This window comes from Entelurus aequoreus, linkage group LG10, assembly GCF_033978785.1.
Source record: "Entelurus aequoreus isolate RoL-2023_Sb linkage group LG10, RoL_Eaeq_v1.1, whole genome shotgun sequence".
Lineage (NCBI taxonomy): Eukaryota > Metazoa > Chordata > Actinopteri > Syngnathiformes > Syngnathidae > Entelurus > Entelurus aequoreus.
Genome location: NC_084740.1, coordinates 36,455,572 through 36,478,034, shown reverse-complemented (window position 1 = coordinate 36,478,034; position 22,463 = coordinate 36,455,572). Strand labels below are relative to the sequence as shown.

The following is a 22,463-nucleotide window of genomic DNA, read 5'->3' as shown; positions in this document are numbered from 1 at the left end:
TATATATACACACACATATATACATACACACACATATACACACATATATATATATATACACATACACATATATATATATATACACACACACATATACATATATATACACACACACACACATACACGTATATACACACATATATATATATACATATATATACACACACATGTATATACATATATACACATACATATATATATACACATACATATATATCTATACATACACACGTATACACACACACACACACACACACACACACACACACACACACATATATATATATACACACACACACACATATATATATATATATGTATATATACATACATACACATATACTGTATATATACATACACATATATATATACACACACATATATATATACATATATATATATATATATATATATATATATATATATATATATATATATATATATATATATATATATATATATATATATATATATATATATATATATATATTTTCATAGTTTGGCCGGGGGTGCGACTTATACTCAGCAGCGACTTGTGTGTGAAATTATTAACACATTACCGTAAAATTTCAAATAATATTATTTAGCTCATTCACGTAAGAGACTAGACGTATAAGATTTCATGGGATTCAGCGATTAGGAGTGACAGATTGTTTGGTAAACGTATAGCATGTTCTATATGTTATAGTCATTTGAATGACTCTTACCATAATATGTTACGTTAACATACCAGGCACCTTCTCAGTTGGTTATTCATGCCTCATATAACATACACTTATTCAGCCTGTTGTTCACTATTCTTTATTTATTTGAAATTGCCTTTCAAATGTCTATTCTTGGTGTTGGCTTTTATCAAATACATTTCCCCAAAAAATGCGACTTATACTTCAGTGCCACTTATATATGTTTTTTTCCTTCTTTATTATGCATTTTTGGCCGGTGCGACTTATACTCTGAAAAATACGGTATCTCTCACCTGTCCAGGTAGTTGACGATATTTGGGTTTTTGTTTTCCCTCATCACCAGGATCTCGTTGATGATCAGCTCCTTCTTGGGCTGCTGCTGAAGGTTCATCTGCTTGATGGCCACCTGAGATAGCAGATACTCGTTTATTCACGCGGTGATCTATTTGTACTTGAAGGATGTGACAAAGGGAACCGACCTCTTGTCCGGTGGCGACGTCGATGGCTGTATAAACGGTCCCAGACGCACTAAAAACAGACGCAGATCCAGTTAAAAGTTGCACCAAACCTTCCATAAAACATAGGGCTGGGCGATAAACTGATATCAATATATATCGTGCTAGACACATACTCCATATCAATAAAAAATGCGTTCAATAAAAGCTGTATTTATTTATTTATTTTTTTTATGTCGGAAGAAACCGGAAGTTGAGAAGCAAGGTTGGTTGCATGAACAAAGGCACTTGCTCTCTGTCTCTGGTAACCGAGCAACGCAGGAAGTGATCACTGATCAGTGGGAGTGACACGCTAACAGCCAATCAGGTAACAGTATCAACTATCAAGTTTTGGCTGCGCCGTCTTGTTGTCTGGTGGTTGCTTCTTTGCGTGAAGTGAGAAGGAAAGTACAAATGAAGAAGATGTGGATAAAACCGGAAAAGTCACCTGGCCAGTATGGCACTTTTTAAAAAGGGAACAAAGTCAGACCAATGTGGTCTGTAAATGATGCAATGCTCTTGTCCATACCGAGACCTGTAATACCAAACCACTTTAGCCGCGCTCGCCCTTTAGAGCACAGCTCTTGGCACTAAACCTGCAGAAAACAGTTCTTCTCAGGTATTTCTGCGTTTACATTTTCACACTTTGCGCTATTTTGTTACACTTTATTAAGCATTTCTTACATATTCCTCATTGTTGCACTTTCATTTTAAGAGCTTATTTGGTAAATATTCAATGTGATTTTAGAATTGTGTTAACATTGATTGAGTTTCCTTTCTGCCTCGATAACTGAGGGGATTATAATCAGAGAAATTGCATTTGAAATAAAAATATTTACATTTAAAAGGAACTGCACTTTTTTGGGGAATTTTGCCTACCGTTCACAATCATTATGAGAGACAAGAAGACACGTCTTTTTTAAAAATTGTATTTTAAAGTAAGTAAATTTTAATTATAAAGAGCTTTTCACAGATACAGTAAAATCACAAAGCGCTGTACAAAACATAGGTGAAGTAAAACAACAATTCAATTAAAACAACAGCGGCAACATCATAAAAATGATAAAAAACAGATAAAAAATTATAGTTAAAAGTTGCATTAACTAAATGCTTTACTAAAAAGAGAAGTTTTCAAATGTTTCTTAAAAGTGTCAACACACAGTCAAGCTCACGGAGGGACTCGTGCAAGTTGTTCCAGAGTCTGGGAGCTATAGCCTGGAATGCACAGGTTTTAAAATGAGTTTTTGGGATCTTTAGAAGACCCGGTCCTGAAGACCAGAGGCTGAGGATAAAAAAAAAAACGCGGCTAATGGAAGTCATCATTGTAGCCTTCAAACCCTCCATTAACGCTTTATACACACACTGCAAGTATATATATAATGTAGTAACAGACACCTTCATAACAATATGTAATATGTACACACCGCAAGTATATATATAATGTAGTAACAGACACCTTCATAACAATATGTAATATGTTCAATATTTACCGTATTTTGATCATTTTAATCATTTCCAGAGCTGATTTATTTCGCACATTGATTTCTGTTTCCATAGCAGTGCACGTCTGACTTCTGGCAACACGTGTGTTCCTACTTCCGGAATCAAACACAAGTGTGTGTTCTAATCATGGCATACTTGGTAACAGACAACCAAGACGACTATTTTTGAACAAATGAGGATTTACTACCTTATACTTTTGAAGCTGAATATACTGAGGATGAACTACTGGTTATAGAAGCGAGCACGAAGGAAGAGTGAGACGTCGGAGCAGATAGAAGCCGGGAGAGGGGGATGAAAGCGATTTTTCACACTATAAATATGGAACTTGGAGTCAAGCTATTTCGACATAAATGGAGTGCTTAATCAAAATGATCAGGAAACGTCCCCGGCCAGCTGGACCAAACAGACGAGTCCCTTTAATATTGACCATGATACACGCAGCATGTCATGCGTGTTATTACAACTACATTACATACGGTGTCTGGCTAGCTGTGTACAAACAAAACATGAAATAATACTTTACAGATACTGGAATATGATTGTTCATGTTTGTCAGTCAGTACAGACTGGTGTCCTATCACAATGTTGTGTAATTAGCTTTTACGGCTAATACTGTAGCACGCTGGTGTGTTAGTACGCTAGAAAAATAGTTCTTCAGTGTTCACTCTTACAATAACAATGTCACTACAGCTTGGTTATTATACAGCTTACAGAACGTAAATGATGTATTGACGGTTTTTGAATGCATTTTTGAAGTGATTTAGAGGTAGAACTGATTGCTCCCATTAGCAGCAAAGCTAGCCACCAAGAACGAGCCGATTTTTATGTTAGAATGCAAAAAAACAACAACCTTTTGTCTTCTTTTCTCTCATATTGATTGTGAACAATAGGCAAAACTCCAAAAAAAAAGTTGTATATCTTTTTCTCCTGGCCCTTATTTTTTAAGTCATAAAAATATCAATGATTATGGACATCAACCGATATTAACTAAAGTTAAAGTACCAATGATTGTCACACACACACTAGGTGTGGTGAAATGTGTCCTCTGCATTTGACCCATCCCCTTGGTCACCCCCTGCTAGGTGAGGGGAGCAGTGGGCAGCAGTGGGCAGCAGCGGTGCCGCGCCCGGGAATCATTTTTGGTGATTTAACCCCCAATTCCAACCCTTGATGCTGAGTGCCAAGCAGGGAGGTAATGGGTCCCATTTTTATAGTCTTTGGTATGACTCGGCCGGGGTTTGAACTTACAACCTACCGATCTCAGGGCGGACACTCTAACCACTAGGCCACTGAGTAGGTATAAAACACTTATATTGTGATAGTTTTCGGCTATATAGCCTTAAACAAAGTCAGCACAACAGCGCCTTACCCTTGTCCTATCTTCTCAAAGCGAGTGTATTTCTTCTTGGGGTCTCCCACACTCACGATGGTTCCTGAATCACACACACACACACACACAAACACTTATTGTTATTATTATAATGAATAGAGTTCCACTGCCATATATTTAGGATGGATAGAGCAGGCAGGTTCGCCTATCATTTTGATCGTAATAAATGGATGCAGCATGCCGACTGAGAGGAAGAGCGGACAGACGGAGAGGAGGATCGGACGCAAATCCGACAGGAGAGAAACACGATGGAGATCAGAGAGTCGGACGACAGTTCCGGAAGAAAGAAACTGTGCATGAATGTCAAATACGGTAGAACAGTTGTTCCACCCGGGAAAGTTTGGACAGAATGGCCAATCAGATGGGAGGACTGGACAAAGAGGGCGTGGTCAAGGGATATCAGGTCTGTCAATCATGTCGACAGACCGTATCCCAGTCTTACCAGCAGAGGGCGGCCTGAGCACATCTGCGTGGGCGTGGTTCAAGAAAATACACATGCTTTTATTGTGGAGTCTGGCAAGTGTTTTCCAAAATAAGATTTTTCTGCTGGACTCCAACACATCCAGCAGCCTTTTGCACTGCGTCATAGTCTAATTGCTCGAGTTTCAAGTGCTTGTGTCAGCGCTTACTCAGCTTCTCCAGGATCTCCTCGTCGGACATCTTCTTCTTCCTTCCTTTGTCCTGAGGGCGGGGAAGGGAAGGCCCGGGGGCGGGGCTCGCACTGGGGGGGCTGCCGGGAGCTCCCTCTGCCGAGGGGGCGGGGGCAGCGGTTGGCACGGCGATGGGGGAGGTGGCGGCATCTTTGGTGGGAGGAGGCGGGAGCGGCTCGATCACCGAGCGAGTGTATATCTGACAATTGAACATTTTTATATTATTTCATCATTTAAATACATCGCGGTCTTACCCTCGCTCTGTGTGTGTGTGTGTGGGTGTGTGGGTGTGGGTGTGGGTGTGTGTCTGAGGGCATAAATATGACCCAGAGTCACATGGGGGAGAAGTGATGGCCTCAAACATCAAGTCCCCACAATGTACGAAGTCTAATGTGTGTGTAAGTGTGTGTTCCAATCAGGTCCAATAAAGCCATCACCATGGAGACGCTGGGGGGCGCCATAGCAGCCGCCTCTCAACCGCCAAAATGTCTGAGACAACATTGTGTGTGTGTGTGTGGGAGAGACAGGGGAGGGTCATTAGTCATTTCCCAATGTGAGAAAAAAAGTGTGTTTATTTGAAGAGGAATGTGTGTGTGCGTGTGTGTGTGTGTGTGTGTGTTCTTACCGACTTAGTGTGTTCTGGTCGGGGGGCGATGACGGGCGGGGGCTCGGCCTCGTCTTCGTCGTCGTCCTCAGACACGGTGGAGATGGCGGGCGTCTCAGACACGGCCTTGGAGCTCTGCGGGGGGGGGGAGAGAGAGAGCCACATGACGACTACATCACTTCCTGTCCTCCTTCACTGAACTAACGCCGCAGTTGACGTGTCCGCCCGGGACACTTCCTCCTCAACATCCCTCGCTGAAGGATACAAGGACGCGAGGCGGCTGGGCGAGTGTCCAGGTTGCAGCAGCAAAAGTTGGAAAAGCTGCTGAATCATCACTTTTCATCCCCATCTCATCTCCTCAGCACCTTTCAGAAAACACTGGCACCAAACTCAACAAAAACACGCTAAAGGAAGGGCGTCCAAAGTGCAGCCCGTAGCTATTTCTTTAACATTCATTTAGCATTCTAATGTTAGCATGCTGGTTTTTGCATGTATACACCTCAGCATCAAATACTCTGTTACTTGACGAATGATACCTGTTAGCATGCTAATGTTGCCATACTAGCTTTTTTTTTTTTTTATATATATTTTTTTAGCTAATTTTATAGGTCATCAGTAGGGATGTCCGATAATATCGGCCTGCCGATGTTATCGGCCGATAAATGCTTTAAAATGTAATATCGGAAATTATCGGTATTGTTTTTTTTTATTATCGGTATCGTTTTTTTTTTAATTTAATTTAATTTTTTATTAAATCATCATAAAAAACACAAGATACACTTACAATTAGTGCACCAACCCAAAAAACCTCCCTCCCCCATTCACACTCATTCACACAAAAGGGTTGTTTTTTTCTGTTATTAATATTCTGGTTCCTACATTATATATCAATATATATCAATACAGTCTGCAAGGGATACAGTCCGTAAGCACACATGATTGTGCGTGCTGCTGGTCCACTAATAGTACTAACCTTTAACAGTTAATTTGACTCATTTTCATTAATTACTAGTTTCTATGTAACTGTTTTTATATTGTTTTACTTTCTTTTTTATTCAAGAAAATGTTTTTAATTTATTTATCTTACTTTATTTTTTTATTTTTTTTAAAAAGGACCTTATCTTCACCATACCTGGTTGTCCAAATTAGGCATAATAATGTGTTAATTCCACGACTGTATATATCGGTATCGGTTGATATCGGTATCGGTAATTAAAGAGTTGGACAATATCGGAATATCGGCAAAAAAGCCATTATCGGACATCCCTAGTCATCAGTCATATTTTGGTACTTGATGCATGCTAACGTTAGCAGGCTAGTATTTTAAACACATTTTTCAGATACAAACCTCAGAGGAATATATTTTGGTACTTGACGGTCCTGCAAAATTCCTTGTGTGTTAAAAATACTTGGCCTATAAAGCTGATTCCTATTCTGATGTGACAGTTAGCATTTGAGCATGCTAACATTAGCATGCTAGATTTTTTTCACTGATTTAGCAGTGTCATATATTTTGTTATTTCACTCATGCTAACTGTGAGCATGCTACTGTTAGCATGCTAGCTTTTCTAAGCTCATTTTGCTCATATTTTTTGTTACTTGACACTACCTGGCCAGCGTGCTAGCTGTTAGCATTTCAGTTCGGCCTTGGCTCTTCGGCATTCACACTATATTTCTATCAAAATTGCATTTTCTAGTTATTTGAAAAATAGATATGTATTGTACTTGTTTTAAAACCACAGTGCTGAGGGATCCACCGTTGCTGATGAAAGGCAGGTGGAGGACACAGTAGGGCCCTTGGTGGACGCCAATGCCTCTGAGAGTGGCACTGACGAAGACGCACACAGAACACAGAGCAACCCCAACAACCAGGAGCAAAGCCAGAAGGCAGAGAGGAAAGAACCTGGAAGGAGGCAGCTGGTCAAATGGCCTAAAGCAAACGAAGTTGCGGTCTGGCAGAAGCTGGACAAAGACCTCAGCCTTATCCTGGAGCACTCACTGCGTGGCCAGGTGGAAACCAAGCTGAATCGCATTGGAGACATCCTGTACGATGAATGCAGAGGCAGATTTGGAGTAGCCGCTGAAAGGCGGAAATCTGGCCTAATGCAGAAAGGAAGAAGAGAGAGAGAAATCGAGCAGTTGGTGAAGAGGCGGCGTCAACTCCGGAAACAGTGGAGGAAGGCAAGCAAGGAGGAGAAGGAGGGTCTGAAGCCACTGTGGGATGAGGTGAGAAAAGATCTTGCCGGCCTACGGAGGGCTGAGCGCATTCGCAAACGCAGAAGGCGGAAGGAGAAAGAGAGGAGTAACTTTTTCAAAAATCCCTTCAAGCATGCGAGACAGCTGCTAGAGGACAAGAGAAGCGGAAAACTGGATATTACCAAATCTGAGCTGGAGAATCACATCAAGGAACAGTACAGTGACCCAGCAAAGTCAACTCCGCTGGGATCCCCTGGTTATGTTCCTCGTCCAGCTCCCCCAGCCTTCCTCTTTAATGCTGCTCTCCCCAAACTCAGTGAGGTGGCAGAGGTCGTACGGAAAGCAAGAGCTGCCTCAGCCCCCAGGCCCCAATGGGATACCATACAAGCTGTATAAGTACTGCCCAGGGGTCCTGAGACATCTCTGGAACCTGCTGAGAGTGGCCTGGAAAAAACAAGTCATCCCTTCAGAGTGGCAAAGAGCGGTCACAGTTTTCATCCCAAAGGAGCAGAACTCCAGTACAATCAGCCAGTTCAGGAGCATCGCCCTCCTAAATGTCGAAGGGAAGATGTTCTTCTCCATCCTGGCCAAAAGGTTGACCAGCTACCTCACAAGCAACGGGTACATCGACACCATCTGCCAGAAGGCAGGCGTGCCAGGCTTCCCAGGCTGTGTGGAACACTTTGCAGTAATATGGGAGCAGATCCAAAGGGCGAAGAGAGAGAGAGGTGACCTGCATGTCGTGTGGCTGGACCTTGCCAACGCATACGGGTCTGTGCCCCACCAACTCATCGAGTTCGCCCTGGACTTCTTCCACGTACCAGTCTGCATCAGAGCCCTGGTTGCCAAGTACTTTGGAGACCTCCAGATGTGCTGCACTCATCAGGACTTCACAACAGGCTGGCAACAGCTGAAAGTAGGCATCGCCATGGGATGTTCAATCTCTCCCATCCTGTTCGTTGCAGCCTTCGAGATCATCCTCATAGGGGCTAGGAAGATGGTCGGAGGAGTGAAACTGCCTTCAGGACAGAGGCTACCAGCAGTGAGAGGCTACATGGATGATATCACCACCATACTTCAGACAGCAGCATGTACAACAAGACTGCTGAAGAGGATCGACGAGCTTGTGGGCTGGGCGAGGATGAAGATCAAACCCCCCAAATCTCGCAGTCTGTCTATCAGGAAAGGAGTCAGAAGTGACAACACCATCTTTGTCGCAGGCGGTGAGAACATTCCATTGCTGGCAGATCAACCTGTTCGTAGCCTGGGTCGCACCTACACAGCAGAGCTCTCTAACAGGCAGATGGGGGAAACGGTGAGGAAGCAGCTCGCAGATGGCCTGGCCAAGATCAATCAAAGCCAACTCCCTGGGAAGTACAAAGTATGGTGCTACCAGTTCATACTGTACCAAAGGGTGATGTGGCCACTGAAGATGAGCGAAATCCCCTCCTCAGTGGTAAGCAAGATGGACGGGGTGGCAAACTCGTTCATCAGAAAGTGGCTGGGACTACCAAGGTGCCTCTCAGACGTAGGCCTCTTTGGTAGGAACGCTCTTCAACTACCACTGCGATCCATCAGCCTGGGATACAAGCAAGAGAAGGCTCGGCTGGTGCTGGAGCTGAGGGAATCCACCGACCAGCTGGTGAGAGCAGCGGGCACCCAGATAAGAACAGGAAGAAAGTGGAAAGCCCAAGAAGAGGTCGACACGGCGATCTGCAGGCTGAAGCACCGTGAAGTGGTCGGCAGAGTTCAGGAAGGTCGAGCAGGCTTTGGGAGGGGCGAGGCTCCCTTGTTCTGGTCAAAGGCTTCCAAAGAAGACCGGAGAGCCATGGTGGTGGCAGAAGTGGCAAGAAATGAGCAGGAACGCCTAAACATCAAAGCGGTGTCCCAGGGCCAGCAAGGTCGTTGGACATTGTGGGAAGGTCTCACAGACAGGACGATGTCATGGTCTGAACTGTGGAAGATCCCCCAAGCCAGGCTCAGCTTCCTGATCAGAGCAACGTACGACACCTTGCCTTGTCCCCGAAACCTCCACCAATGGTTTGGTGCCGAGGAGACCTGTCCCCTCTGCAACACCATCAACGCAAGCCTCCAGCACATCCTGTCGGGCTGCTCGACAGCGTTGTCGCAAGGCCGCTACAGATGGCGACACGACCAAGTCTTGAAAAAGTTGGCAGAGGGGTCAGAGACCTGCAGAAAGGAGGCAAATAGCAGACCTTCCGCGCCAGCCAGACATCTCATCCAATTCGCGAGGGCTGGGGATGGTGCCAAACACTCCCACCAGAGAGCTACTGCGAGACTCCTCTCACCAGGAAATGAGTGGAGCATGAGGGTCAACCTGGGGAAGCAGCTCCAGTTCCCCAGGGAGATCGTCGAAACATCGCTACGGCCAGACCTGGTCTTCTGGTCAGAGGCTTGCAGGACGGTTCTTCTGGTCGAGCTCACTGTCCCATGGGAGGGGGGGTTGGAGGCTGCTTATGAGCGGAAGCGAGCCAAGTACTCTGACCTGGCAGCAGAGTGCAGGGAGGCTGGCTGGAAAGCCGTCATCTGCCCTGTGGAAGTGGGGTGTAGGGGCTTTGTGGGTTCCTCAACTGCCCGCCTACTCCGAGACATTGGATGCACAGGAGCGGGGCATCGGAAAGCCATGAAAGAGCTGGCCGAGGAGGCGGACAAAGCCAGCTTCTGGCTAAGGAGGAAGCATAAGAGTTGGGGGGAAACACCTAGGACATCAGCAGGGGGTGGCAGGGAGACATTCCTGCCATCGCTCCGCCACCATGAGACGTTCTGGGGTTAAAGGAGCGAAACGTTGATGAATGGTGGTCCCCAGCTGATGACCCGTTTATGCCCACAGAGGTGTTCGGTGAGGTGTCACAGCACACCTGTCAAAAGGCACTGGAGGAGGTGCGTCAGGCAGCAATGCCCAGCAGGAATTCCATCACCTGTATCTTGATATGTTAAAAGGTGAAAACTACCAAAATGGCGCCCGCATCATTTGATCTGTCAGTCTGCGACCTTTAGTGGAAGAAGTTTTGGCCCCCCAGCTCATAATTATTTCAATGATTATGAAAATACTATTGTTCTCGTAGTAATAGATTGTAAATAATGTAAATAATTCAATGTGATTATCTTGTGTGATGACTGTATTATGATGATAGTATGTATATGATAGTATATATCTGTATCATGAATCAATTTAAGTGGACCCCGACTTAAACAAGTTGAAAAAACTTATTCGGGTGTTACCATTTAGTGGTCAATTGTACGGAATATGTACTTCACTGTGCAATCTACTAATAAAAGTCTCAATCAATCAATCAAACTCATTGGGCTAAATCTGGGAGCTCAGGTACTAGATTTTGTGCCAATTTCGAGTGCTGTTGTGACAATATTTCTTTAAACCTTAAATTGAATCCTTGAATTCCAGCAAGATTATTAGCAATACTACCGCGTTTTTCGGACTATAAGTCGCAGTTTTTTTCATAGTTTGGCCGGTGGTGCGACTTATACTCAGGAGCGACTTATGTGTGAAATTATTAACACAATACCGTAAAATATCAAATAATATTATTTAGCTCATTCACATAAGAGACTAGACGTATAAGATTTAATGGGATTTAGCGGTTAGGAGTGACAGATTGTTTGGTAAACGTATAGCATGTTCTATATGTTATAGTTATTTGAATGACTCTTACCATAATATGTTACGTTAACATACCAGGCACGTTCTCAGTTGGTTATTTATGCCTCATATAACATACACTTATTCAGCCTGTTGTTCACTATTCTTTATTTATTTTAAATTGCCTTTCAAATGTCTATTCTTGGTGTTGGGTTTTATCAAATAAATTGCCCCAAAAAATGTGACTTATACTCCAGTGCGACTTATATATGTCAGGCTTGTCCCTGACAGTTTGGTCAAGTTTTAATTTTTTCTCTGTGTTTGTTTTATTTCCTGTCAGCACTCTTATTTTGGTTCAGTTTCCTGTTTCTCTCTGAGTGCTGTCCCCTCAGCTGTGGCTGATTGGCACCTGGCCACACCTGGTGTCAATCAGCCAGCTGCTATTTGAACCTGCCTTCCCATCCAGTCTGTGCTGGATTATTGTCACGAATACGTGTAGCTCCTACCTGCTACATGTCTCTGTTCCTGTATGCCGTGGACTGCTTTCTGTCTTTTTGTTCCTAGTTCCTGTTTGCTGGATCCTGTTTCCCGTTTTCCAGTTTGGCGTTCCTGGTTTGTGTCTTTTCTTTATTTTTACTTTTGGACATTAAATAATGTTTTTCCGCACAATGCCTGCCACCTTCTCTGCATCTCGGGGTTCGTTAACAACTCAATGTGACAGAATAATCCAGCACAGACTGGATGGGAAGGCAGGTTCAAATAGCAGCTGGCTGATTGACACCAGGTGTGGCCAGGTGCCAATCAGCCACAGCTGAGGGGACAGCACTCAGAGAGAAACAGGAAACTGAACCAAAATAAGAGTGCTGACAGGAAATAAAACAAACACAGAGAAAAAACTAAAACTTGACCAAACTGTCAGGGACAAGCCTGACAATATATGTTTTTTTCTTCTTTATTATGCATTTTGGGCCGGTGCGACTTATACTCCAGAGCGATTTATACTCCGGAGCGACTTATAGTCCAAAAAATATGGTACTCACACAATGACCTGAAATATGACAATAAGTAAAAGTTTTGGTATTTTTTAATAGAGTATCATCAAAAGAACTAGAAGTTGCAATTTGTGTGTGAACGCCCTATGTGCACGAGCCGCCGAACCATCGATACGCGTGAGCAGAACTGAAATGCTTGAATGTCCAGGGAGTGCGTCCCGGAAATTCATGGAAAACCGTGGATTTTGGGAAAGGGACATGTTTTGCGTTCAACATATGTGAAGAGCCGTGTGGGTGGATTGTTGAAAGGTCAGAATCGGGTAAAAATGGCGTAAAATAAAAAATTTGGGTCATTGTAGAACTATTAATACATCCATTCATTTGAATGGGAATTTCCTAGGAATTTCGGGAAAAACAGGAATTTTTGAAAATATAGGTAATGCAACAATTGTCCTACTCAGGGGTGTCAAACTCATTTTAGCTCAGGGGCCGCATGGAGGAAAATCTGTGCACACGCAGGCCGGCCTATTAAGATCATGGCATTAAAATGTAAAAAATAAAGACAACTTCAGTTTGTTTTCTTTGTCTTACTTTGGCCAAAATTAGAACAAACACATTCTGAAAATATTACAATAAAAATATAGAAAAAAAAGGCAGCGGTAAAGTTTAGATCCATGAAGGAAAGAAGAAAGTGAATGAATGTTTATAACTGAATACATTTACATATGCATAAAAATGTGTTTTCTTTTGTATTATTTTTTTTAATGACTTAAGTAACGTTTATTAAAACCTTTTTCCAAAACACAATATATAACGTGAGATATAACATACATTTATCATTTGTTTTCAAAACGGTTACAAAAAAGTGGTACCCCAAAAATTCACTGTGGGGCCCCATTTTTATGACTTGATGGGGTCCCTGGGACCCTATTTTGAAACACTGATGGAATATTGGTGCGTGCAAAACAGCAGCAGGCGGCTGTGGCCTGCGGGCCGCTTCTAATACTCATCAAATATCATCCCGGGGGCCATAGATCATTCATTTGCGCGCCGGATCTGGCCTGCGGGCCTTGACATTGACACATTTTGTCCTAGATGAAGTGAAGTGAATTATATTTATATAGCGCTTTTCTCTAGTGACTCAAAGCGCTTTACATAGTGAACCCCAATATCTAAGTTACATTTAAACCAGTGTGTGTGGCACTGGGAGCAGGTGGGTAAAGTGTCTTGCCCAAGAACACAACAGCAGTGACTAGGATGGTGGAAGCGGGGATCGAACCTGGAACCCTCAAGTTGCTGGCACGGCCACTCTACCAACTGAGCTATACCGCCCCGATGATATGAAATAAATGATATGAAAGGGTTGGTATTGGAACTTTTCAAAACGGTTGAAAAATGTTGACGTAGTAACAGTTTGAATTTATATGGGTATTTCGGAATTCCTGGAATTTCGGGACAACCAGGAATTTGTACGAAAAAAAATAGGAACATTTGTTGTCCCAATTAAAGTGGAATGGTCAGAAACGGTTGAAAAATGTGGACTGTGAAAACTTTCCAGGAAGAGGTAAAAATAAGGCTTTGGAAAACCGGGGAATTCCTGGAATTTTTTTGAACTTGGAAAATAGCAGTTTGATTGTCCAAGGTGAGTGGGGTGGAGTGTGTGGATGGTGGAACGGTTCAAATCGGCCAGTATATGTGGAAATTGTGCAAGTTCTGAAAATGGCCCATTTATTTTCAATGGGAGACAATATCCAGAAAACCAGTAATCTAGGATATTTTTAAAAATCGTGGGGGAGCTCGAGATTCCCGGTCAAGCCGCATGTTTTTAAACTTGAACGGTTCCGTTTGGATAAAAACTGTGGGCTGTGGACCGCGCCAAAGTTTTGCGGCAAAATAATAACAAATAGATGTTTTTTTGGTGTTGAATCTTACATGAGAGAATGCTTGGACATGTATTTATTTACTAGGAGTTGAATGCAGCAAGGCCTTGAAGACAATTAGTGGCTGCAGTCTGCATGCTGACCGCTAGATGTCACTAAATCCCCAAAACCACCACATAGGCACCTCTTAGGACATTAAAGCTCTGGGGCCGTACTTATCAAGCTTCTTAGAATTACTCCTAAGAAGTCTGCTAAGAGTTGACTTAAGAGTAAATAAATTCTTCGCTGAAAGCTGCACTTAAAAGTTAGTTATCAAGCGTCTTACTCACACTTTCAGCGAAGTGTAGGACTGAATCTTAAGTGTCACACTCAGAGCTGAATTACGACATTACTATGTGCCGTAAACGGAATTTTAGGTGACGTCATTTCTGTGTCCATAGAAATGACCAATCACGGAAGGGAATCCGTTGTCTAAGAATAAAGAAATATCTTGGAAATATTTAAGTGGACAATGGGAGTGTATATTTTGACAATAAACTACAAAATAATACAAAACAAACTAGTCCCCGCCGGCACTCACGCTACCGCTCCCTCTCTTCTATCGCCCACACACTCACTGACGTCACTCACCTCACGGCCACACACATACGCTACTGTCATAACATTTTCTTTCCAATTCATTAATTAGGCAACTGATTTGAAACTGGTGTGGGTGGCTTTATATATACTAGCCCACTGCAGACACATGCAGAAATCAACAAAGAATCGAAAAGTATTAAATCTGTGACAAAAATAAAATCCGCTCTGTCTAAACGATACCGTTTGATCAGCTGCTCGTCATCAAAAAAAAAAAAACATTGTTCCGTTCCCTGAACGTTCGTGCACGTCTCTCTCGCCTCAGTGCCATCCCCTGCTGGCAACTCCTAACCACTTAAGACACCTCTGAAGGTCTCTTAAATATCGTGGAGAGTAGGAGTGATTCTTAGACTTAAGAACGTTGATAAAAAGCTTTTATTCTTAAGTTTGAGAGTAGGACTAAATTTCGCAAATTCTCAGGACTTAAGTGTAAAATGGCACCCTAAGAAGCTTGATAAGTACGGCCCCTGGTCTCTTCTTCTGACTCCACAATTCAACAGATGTTCTGACGGTATGATGATATACTAAAATATACTTTTGCTTTATGAGAGTTTATTTAAAAAAAATCAAGTTTTCTTACCGCTGCTGTTGACGATGTGAAGACGTCTGCACTTTTATCTAGTGTGGAAATCCAACATGTTAGACAATTAGTGTGTGTTTCTGTGCATGTGTGCGCGTGTGTGTGTGTGTGTGTACCAGTGAAGCTCATGTATTTCTGGCTGTTGCTGGTCTCTTTTGAGTCGTAGAACTTAAGAACATCCAGGACGGCCTGGGGATTCTTCTTCTGCTCCAGTTTAGTGATGTTGGATGTCTGCAGGAGGCGGGCCCACTGCTCGGGCATTCCCTGTTAACACACACACACACACACACACACACACACACACACACACACACACACACACACACACACACACACACACACATGTAAAAATGTTGTCTTGTCCCATTTGTAACCACACAAATGGGTCACATGTCCTTGTTTTCAGACTGGGTCAGCACATCAAAGTCCACACATCATTTCTCTGCTGCGGTCGTCCGTTCAGACGACACCACTCCAACTGGAGTGACTTAGGGAGAATAGAATAACTTTTTTTTTTTATAAAGCACAAAAATATTTCCACGAGTGCACACACAGACTCTCAGCTAAAAGAGTTCAGTGAGGCGGATTAAGATTGAAACTAAACAAGGCTTCTTTGTCTGATGGGTTTATTGAGGGAAAAGTTCACTTGTGTGGCACGCACACACACACACACGCACACACACACACGCACACACACTTACAGTAAACTCCCCGGTGACGGCATCAAAGCCAACATGGATGGTGTGTTCAAAATCAGACGGCAAAGAAATCTCAGGCCGCTCTTTCTTCTTGTATGCTGAAATACAAACAGACAACAATTACTCATAATGATAATAACAATAATAATTATAATGAGGTTTCCCCCCCAACAACCGCACAGGATTCCCATACATTCATGGCTTTGTGGCGGGCCACCACAGAACAATTTGGACCACCACGTATACATTTTGGCTCTATCCGGTCAAAATTGTCCATTTTTATGCACTTTTATGCGGAGACTCTTATTTTGAAACATTCGTAGGCACTTCTGCTTGTGTTACAGTCGCTGGTTGCAAAGGTCGTTGTCGATGTGAGTGCTTTAGTCCTTTAATGCAGTGGTTCTCAACATTTTTTCAGTGATGTACCCCCTGTGAACATTTTTTTAATTCAAGTGCCCCCTAATCGGAGCAAAGCATTTTTGGTTGAAAAAAAGAGATAAAGAAGTAAAATACAGCACTATGTCATCAGTTTCTGATTTATTAAATTGTATAACAGTGCAAAAATATTGCTCATTTGTTGTGGTCTTTCTTGAACTATTTGGAAAAAAAAAAAAAAAAAAAAAACTAAAAACTTGTTGAAAATAAACGAGCGATTCAATTATAAATAAAGATTTCTACACATAGAAGTAATCATCAACTTAAAGTGCCCTCTTTGGGGATTGTAATAGAGATCCATCTGGATTCATGAACTTAATTCTAAACATTTCTTCACAAAAAAATAAATCTTTAACATCAATATTTATGGAACATGTCCACAAAAAATCTAGCTGTCAACACTGAATATTGCATTGTTGCATTTCTTTTCACAGTTCTTTTTGACAGACATTTAAAAAAAATCTCACGTACCCCTTGGCATACCTTCAAGTACCCCCAGGGGTACGCGTACCCCTATTTGAGAAACACTGCTTTAATAGATTCATAGATTTAATAATGTTGGATTTACTTGTGCATCGCTAAGTAACATATTTGATTGACATAACGAGTGCCGTGCTGCTGTGATCGTGACGCTAATGAGAAAAAGGATAAGTTTGTTTGCAGTTGATTTCCTGCTACAAATACCAGTCTCATCTACAATTCATGTCTGCAATTGTTTTTATGGTGTGGACTTCATATTTTGTCTCATTATTTAGCTGTAGATGTCCCTGTTGTTCAGCAATGTTTGCAAGCGATATCAAGATTCAGTATATGCCTACCAGAGATTTAGTCATCTAGTTTATTAATACTATTAAGGATGTTTTCTTGATGCTAGCAAATACCACCAAATACACTATAATGTGGTCATCCGCGTCGAATAAAGCACTTGGCTTTCCTGCACAACAACAACTGAGCTTTTAGTTTCGGTTATGAAAATCGAGAAAGAGAATACGGGGGATTGGACCAACAATCACAATATTTATTACTACGACTTAACATGACGTTAGTTTATTTGCACAACCAGGTCTTCGTAGTTATACTTAGGCGTAGCAACCACAAAAGAACACAAACCAATCTGTTGTCCTTTCTTTACGTTTAGTTCTTCTTTCTTTCTTTTTTTTAGTTTATTTGGAACATGAACACACTTACAGTATAATACATCACACAATTTCATATAATTTCACTTTACATCATGTCCGAAAAGGAGTAGGAAGAAGCAAAGCTTATTTAATCCTACCCCTTTCCAACTTCAGAGCGTTTACAAATATATAGAATCATTTACTGACCTTTTTATTTAATAAAATAACATCTATGAATTAGTATACACAACAGTTTTGTAATATGTAATTAATTAATTCAGTCATTATTAATATACTGAGATGAAGAATATCTTATTTTCAATAAGGTTGAAAGTATTTCTCATAATTCTTCTTCTTTGTACTTTGTAAGCACTATTAATTTGAACAACCTCTTAAACTGGATCATATCAGTACAATGTTTAACTTCTTTACTTAATCCATTCCATCATTTAATTCCACATACTGATATGCTAAAGGTTCTAAGTGTTGTACGTGCATATAAATGTTTTAAATGAGATTTTCCTCTAAGGTTATATTTCTCCTCTTTAGTTGAGAAGAATTGTTGCACATTCTTTGGTAGCAGGTTATAGTTTGCTTTGTACATCATTTTAGCTGTTTGCAATTTTACCAAATCACCAAACTTTAATATTTTTGACTCAATAAATAAAGGGTTTGTATGTTCTCTATATCCAACATTATGTATTATTCTAACTGATCTTTTTTGTAACACGGCTAGCGAATGTAGCGCACATTTGTAGTTATTTCCCCATATTTTTGCACAATAACTCAGATATGGTAACACTAGCGAGCAGTAGAGAATATGAAGTGATTTTTGGCCCAGGACGTATTTTGCTTTATTCATTATTGAAATGTTTTTTGCCACCTTATGTTGTATGTTTTGTATATGAGATTTCCAGTTCATTTGATCATCTATTAATACTCCCAAAAATCTTGTTTCTTTTACCCTTTCGATGTCTACTCCGTCTGTTTGTATTTGTGTTTGATGCTCTTTTCTACTGTTCTGCTCTCAAACACTAATAATATAGTAGAGAATAAACTTGATTGCATCACAGAAAGCTTCTCAAACAAATCAAATGTTCAAACAAACAGTTTACAAAGTTATCGCTGCAGACACAAGCATGGTCTGATTGTATTCCACAAGTTGATGAATGTGATATTTTTAAGAGCCATTTCCTTCAACGCACTTTCGTTTTTTCCCCTGACTTTATTACCTTTATGAACCACTTCTTTCGGGACTATGAAAGCTCTTTCCTATCTCTCTATTTGAACGACTGGTACACCCAAGAAAAGAACAGCAATACGGCATTTTCTGCTCAAACGTACTTCATTTTTTGATTTAAGCGTGAACCAGTCGTCTACAAGATTCAACTTTTGAATAATTTTGACATTAAAATTACTACATTTACTTTTTGTTTTTTTAGATCTGTAAACAATAATCATCAAACATATAAAAAAATAATAATACAGTTTTGAAATAATTAACTGTGTGTGTAGTGATGACAACAGCTCTTTTACTTCCGATATCAGAGCTTTGCGTATTGGCCGATACCGATATCCATCTGCTCCGATATCAGCAAGAATCAAACATACCCGTGTTATTTTCTAGTGTGCAATGTTAGAAAAGGTTTGATCAAGTGGAATGAGTCAAATAGAGAACAACAGTAGCTATGAAAAACACAAACCTATTTATTAATAACTGTCTGGTTTGGTATGGACTTATGCTGTCTTTAAATTGAAGTTAAGTTAAGTTTTGACACGTCTTGGCCACAATTATTTATTAAGTAAAGATCATGATGCAATAAGTTCAATGATGCGGACACGTTTGTTACTGGATGCTTTCCAACACGCTTCTGCCTTGGAGACTTTTTGTATGTGTAAGTAATATTCCACCATAATTATTTGAGACTTGTTTATATTGACAAATGTGTTTAGTGAAGGACACTTATTATGTATGTCTAGCTTGTGTGCTTAGCTGTTGTGTAGCTGCATAGTAGCCTATAGCCTAGCATGTTTACCTTTTTGTATAGAAGACATTGTGTGCATATTGGAGGACATTTAGATGTTAACTAGCTGTCCAGCTTTGCACACGTCAAAACGCTGCAGGACTGCTTGTATCGGAGGACTAACATGCAAGCCCAATTAAATACTTGTTTTTGTTTTTTTGTTGACATCGAACCGATATCAATATTGGATCGTTAGCCGCCTGGTGATGACCAATTTGGTCTTGTCAATAAAGTGGTGATGGTGCCAAAGCAATAGGGAAGCACTGATCTGGAGACTGCAACTCCGTGTAGTCCTGGGTAAACACTCCACGTACATACACACTTATTTATTTTTAAAAACATCCCCCCACGTTGGTGTCCAATAAATCATCTTTCAGCACAGAGCTGCTGTTATAAATAAACCTGAAACCGCATTTCCATGCTGTCATGTGCATGCCAAAGCAACAGGTGGCGCTATAATCCCCATCTTTTTTCTGTTATGCTCTCACTCACTCTTGTCGCCGCCGCCCGTCAGGATGAAGCGGATGGAGCGGTCTTTCTTCTTCTTGTCCTCCGGGTTAGGTGGGAGGGGCTTGGAGCCGTGGTTGACGGGGGTGGGGTCCTTGCCGCAGGAGCCAATCAGGGTGCTGGTGTTCCTCATGGGCGGGGCTGGGGGCTTGTCCTCGACCTCCCCATTGTCAGACATCTTCAGCGCTGCTCCTGCAACAAGGACAGCATCCATTGGTGTGAGTACTTGACCACAGACCAGTGTTTCTTAACCATAGGGCCCATTGTTGGGCCGCCAAACACCTGTTTCTCAGCTGTGGTCCGAATGGGCCACAGTGGTACTTAGTTGTAATACACTTTTTCACCACTTGTGGCAGTAATGACAATATAAAACAAACAGAATAAGTATGGCGCAAAAGTCATGGAGAAGTTTCTTAAGCGCCAAAAGTACGACTAAATTGGTAAAGCTGTATTTTCATTTGCACTTTAATTTTACTAGGAAAACATATCATGATTATTATTTATCATTGTTTTTTAGCTCAAACTAGTTTATAAATTGTCATAAATAATTGTATTAAAATGTAATAAATATGTTAATTTATTTTTCATCAGTTTTTTGAGTGTATATGATGATGTTTAAGAAACACACACACACACACACACACACACACACACACACACACACACACACGCACGCACGCACGCACGCACGCACACGCACACACACACCATATACACTAGGGCTGTGAATCTTTGGGTGTCCCACGATTCGATTCAATATCGATTCTTGGGGTCACGATTCGATTCAAAATCGATTTTTTTTCAATTCAACACGATTTTTGAATTAAAAAACAATATTTTCCCGATTCAAAAGGATTCTCTATTCATTCAATACATAGGATTTCAGCAGGATCTACCCCAGTCTGCTGACATGCAAGCAGAGTAGTAGATTTTTGTAAAAAGCTTTTATAATTATAAAGGACAATGTTTTATCAAATGATTGCAATAATGTAAATTTGTTTTAACTATTAAATGAACCAAAAATATGACTTATTTTATCTTTGTGAAAATATTGGACACAGTGTGTTGTCAAGCTAATGAGATGCGATGCAAGTGTAAGCCACTGTGACACTATTGTTCTTTTTTATTTATATTTATTAATGTCTAATGATAATGTCAATGAGGGATTTTTAATCACTGCTATGTTGAAATTGTAACTAATATTGATACTGTTGTTGATAATATTCATTTTTGTTTCACTACTTTTGGATTGTTCTGTGTCGTGTTTGTGTCTCCTCTCAATTGCTCTGTTTATTGCAGTTCTGAGTGTTGCTGGGTCGGGTTTGGTTTTGGAATTGGGTTGCATTGTTATGGTATTGCTGTGTATTGTTTTGTTGGATTGATTAATAAAAAATAAAAAAATAAAAAAATAATGAGAATCGATTCTGAATCGCACAACGTGAGAATCGCGATTTGAATTCGAATCGATTTTTTCCCACACCCCTAATATACACATATATATATACAGTATATACATCTACACATATATACACATATCTGTACATACATACACACACATATATATACATTATTCATTTAGTTATTCATCAGTTTTTATGAATCCCTTCTTTTGCAGTATATTTGATTAGTATTTATTTCTGCAATCAGCCTAATAATCTTTGTGATTAAAACATGCTTTCATATAATTTAACAAGGTTGTAAACTGTAAGTAGGTTAAATATAATTATTGAATACGATTAAAATCAAGAGTAAGATTACAAATTCAGAGTTAATATTTGAGTTGAGTATATTAGTTGAGTACCGTATTTTTCGGACTATAAGTCGCAGTTTTTTTCATAGTTTGGCCGGGGTTGCGACTTATGTGTAAAATTATTAACACATTACCGTAAAATATCAAATAATATTATTTAGCTCATTTACGTAAGAGACTAGACGTATAAGATTTCATGGGATTTAGCGATTGGGAGTGACAGATTGTTTGGTAAACGTATAGCATGTTCTATATGTTATAGTTATTTGAATGACTCTTACCATAATATGTTACGTTAACATACCAGGCACGTTCTCTGTTGGTTATTTATGCCTCATATAACGTACACTTATTCAGCCTGTTGTTCACTATTCTTTATTTATTTTAAATTGCCTTTCAAATGTCTATTCTTGGTGTTGGCTTTTATCAAATAAATTTCCCCCAAAAATGCGACTTATACTCCAGTGCAACTTATATATGTTTTTTTCCTTCTTTATTATGCATTTTCGGCCGGTGCGACTTATACTCCGGAGCGACTTATACTCCGAAAAATACGGTATATGTTAATATTTAAGTGGAAAAATTGGGTCCCAAGGTCAAAAAGGTTAATAACCCCTGCCGTAGACAACCACAATGCATCTCCCTCAGCATACTCCCATTGGGTATGATTTGTGAGGCAACAAAATTTCGGTCATTTAAAGAAT

General features: G+C 40.7%; 1 protein-coding gene across 2 annotated transcripts in view; it reads right to left on the bottom strand.

The window, feature by feature from the left end:
* The window catches only part of pak1 (p21 protein (Cdc42/Rac)-activated kinase 1), a 78,205-nt gene that overhangs the window by 16,982 nt on the left and 38,760 nt on the right, over window positions 1–22,463 (bottom strand). For both annotated transcript variants that reach the window (XM_062060670.1, XM_062060671.1), the window contains exons 2-10: window positions 19,995–20,201; window positions 15,929–16,023; window positions 15,344–15,491; window positions 15,228–15,265; window positions 5,346–5,459; window positions 4,700–4,919; window positions 4,050–4,113; window positions 1,163–1,211; window positions 977–1,089 (exon numbers count right to left, since the gene is read on the bottom strand). In XM_062060670.1, coding sequence (XP_061916654.1) covers window positions 977–1,089; window positions 1,163–1,211; window positions 4,050–4,113; window positions 4,700–4,919; window positions 5,346–5,459; window positions 15,228–15,265; window positions 15,344–15,491; window positions 15,929–16,023; window positions 19,995–20,187 — 1,034 coding nt within the window. In that variant the 5' untranslated portion in view covers window positions 20,188–20,201. The remainder of the gene's footprint in view (window positions 1–976; window positions 1,090–1,162; window positions 1,212–4,049; window positions 4,114–4,699; window positions 4,920–5,345; window positions 5,460–15,227; window positions 15,266–15,343; window positions 15,492–15,928; window positions 16,024–19,994; window positions 20,202–22,463) is intronic.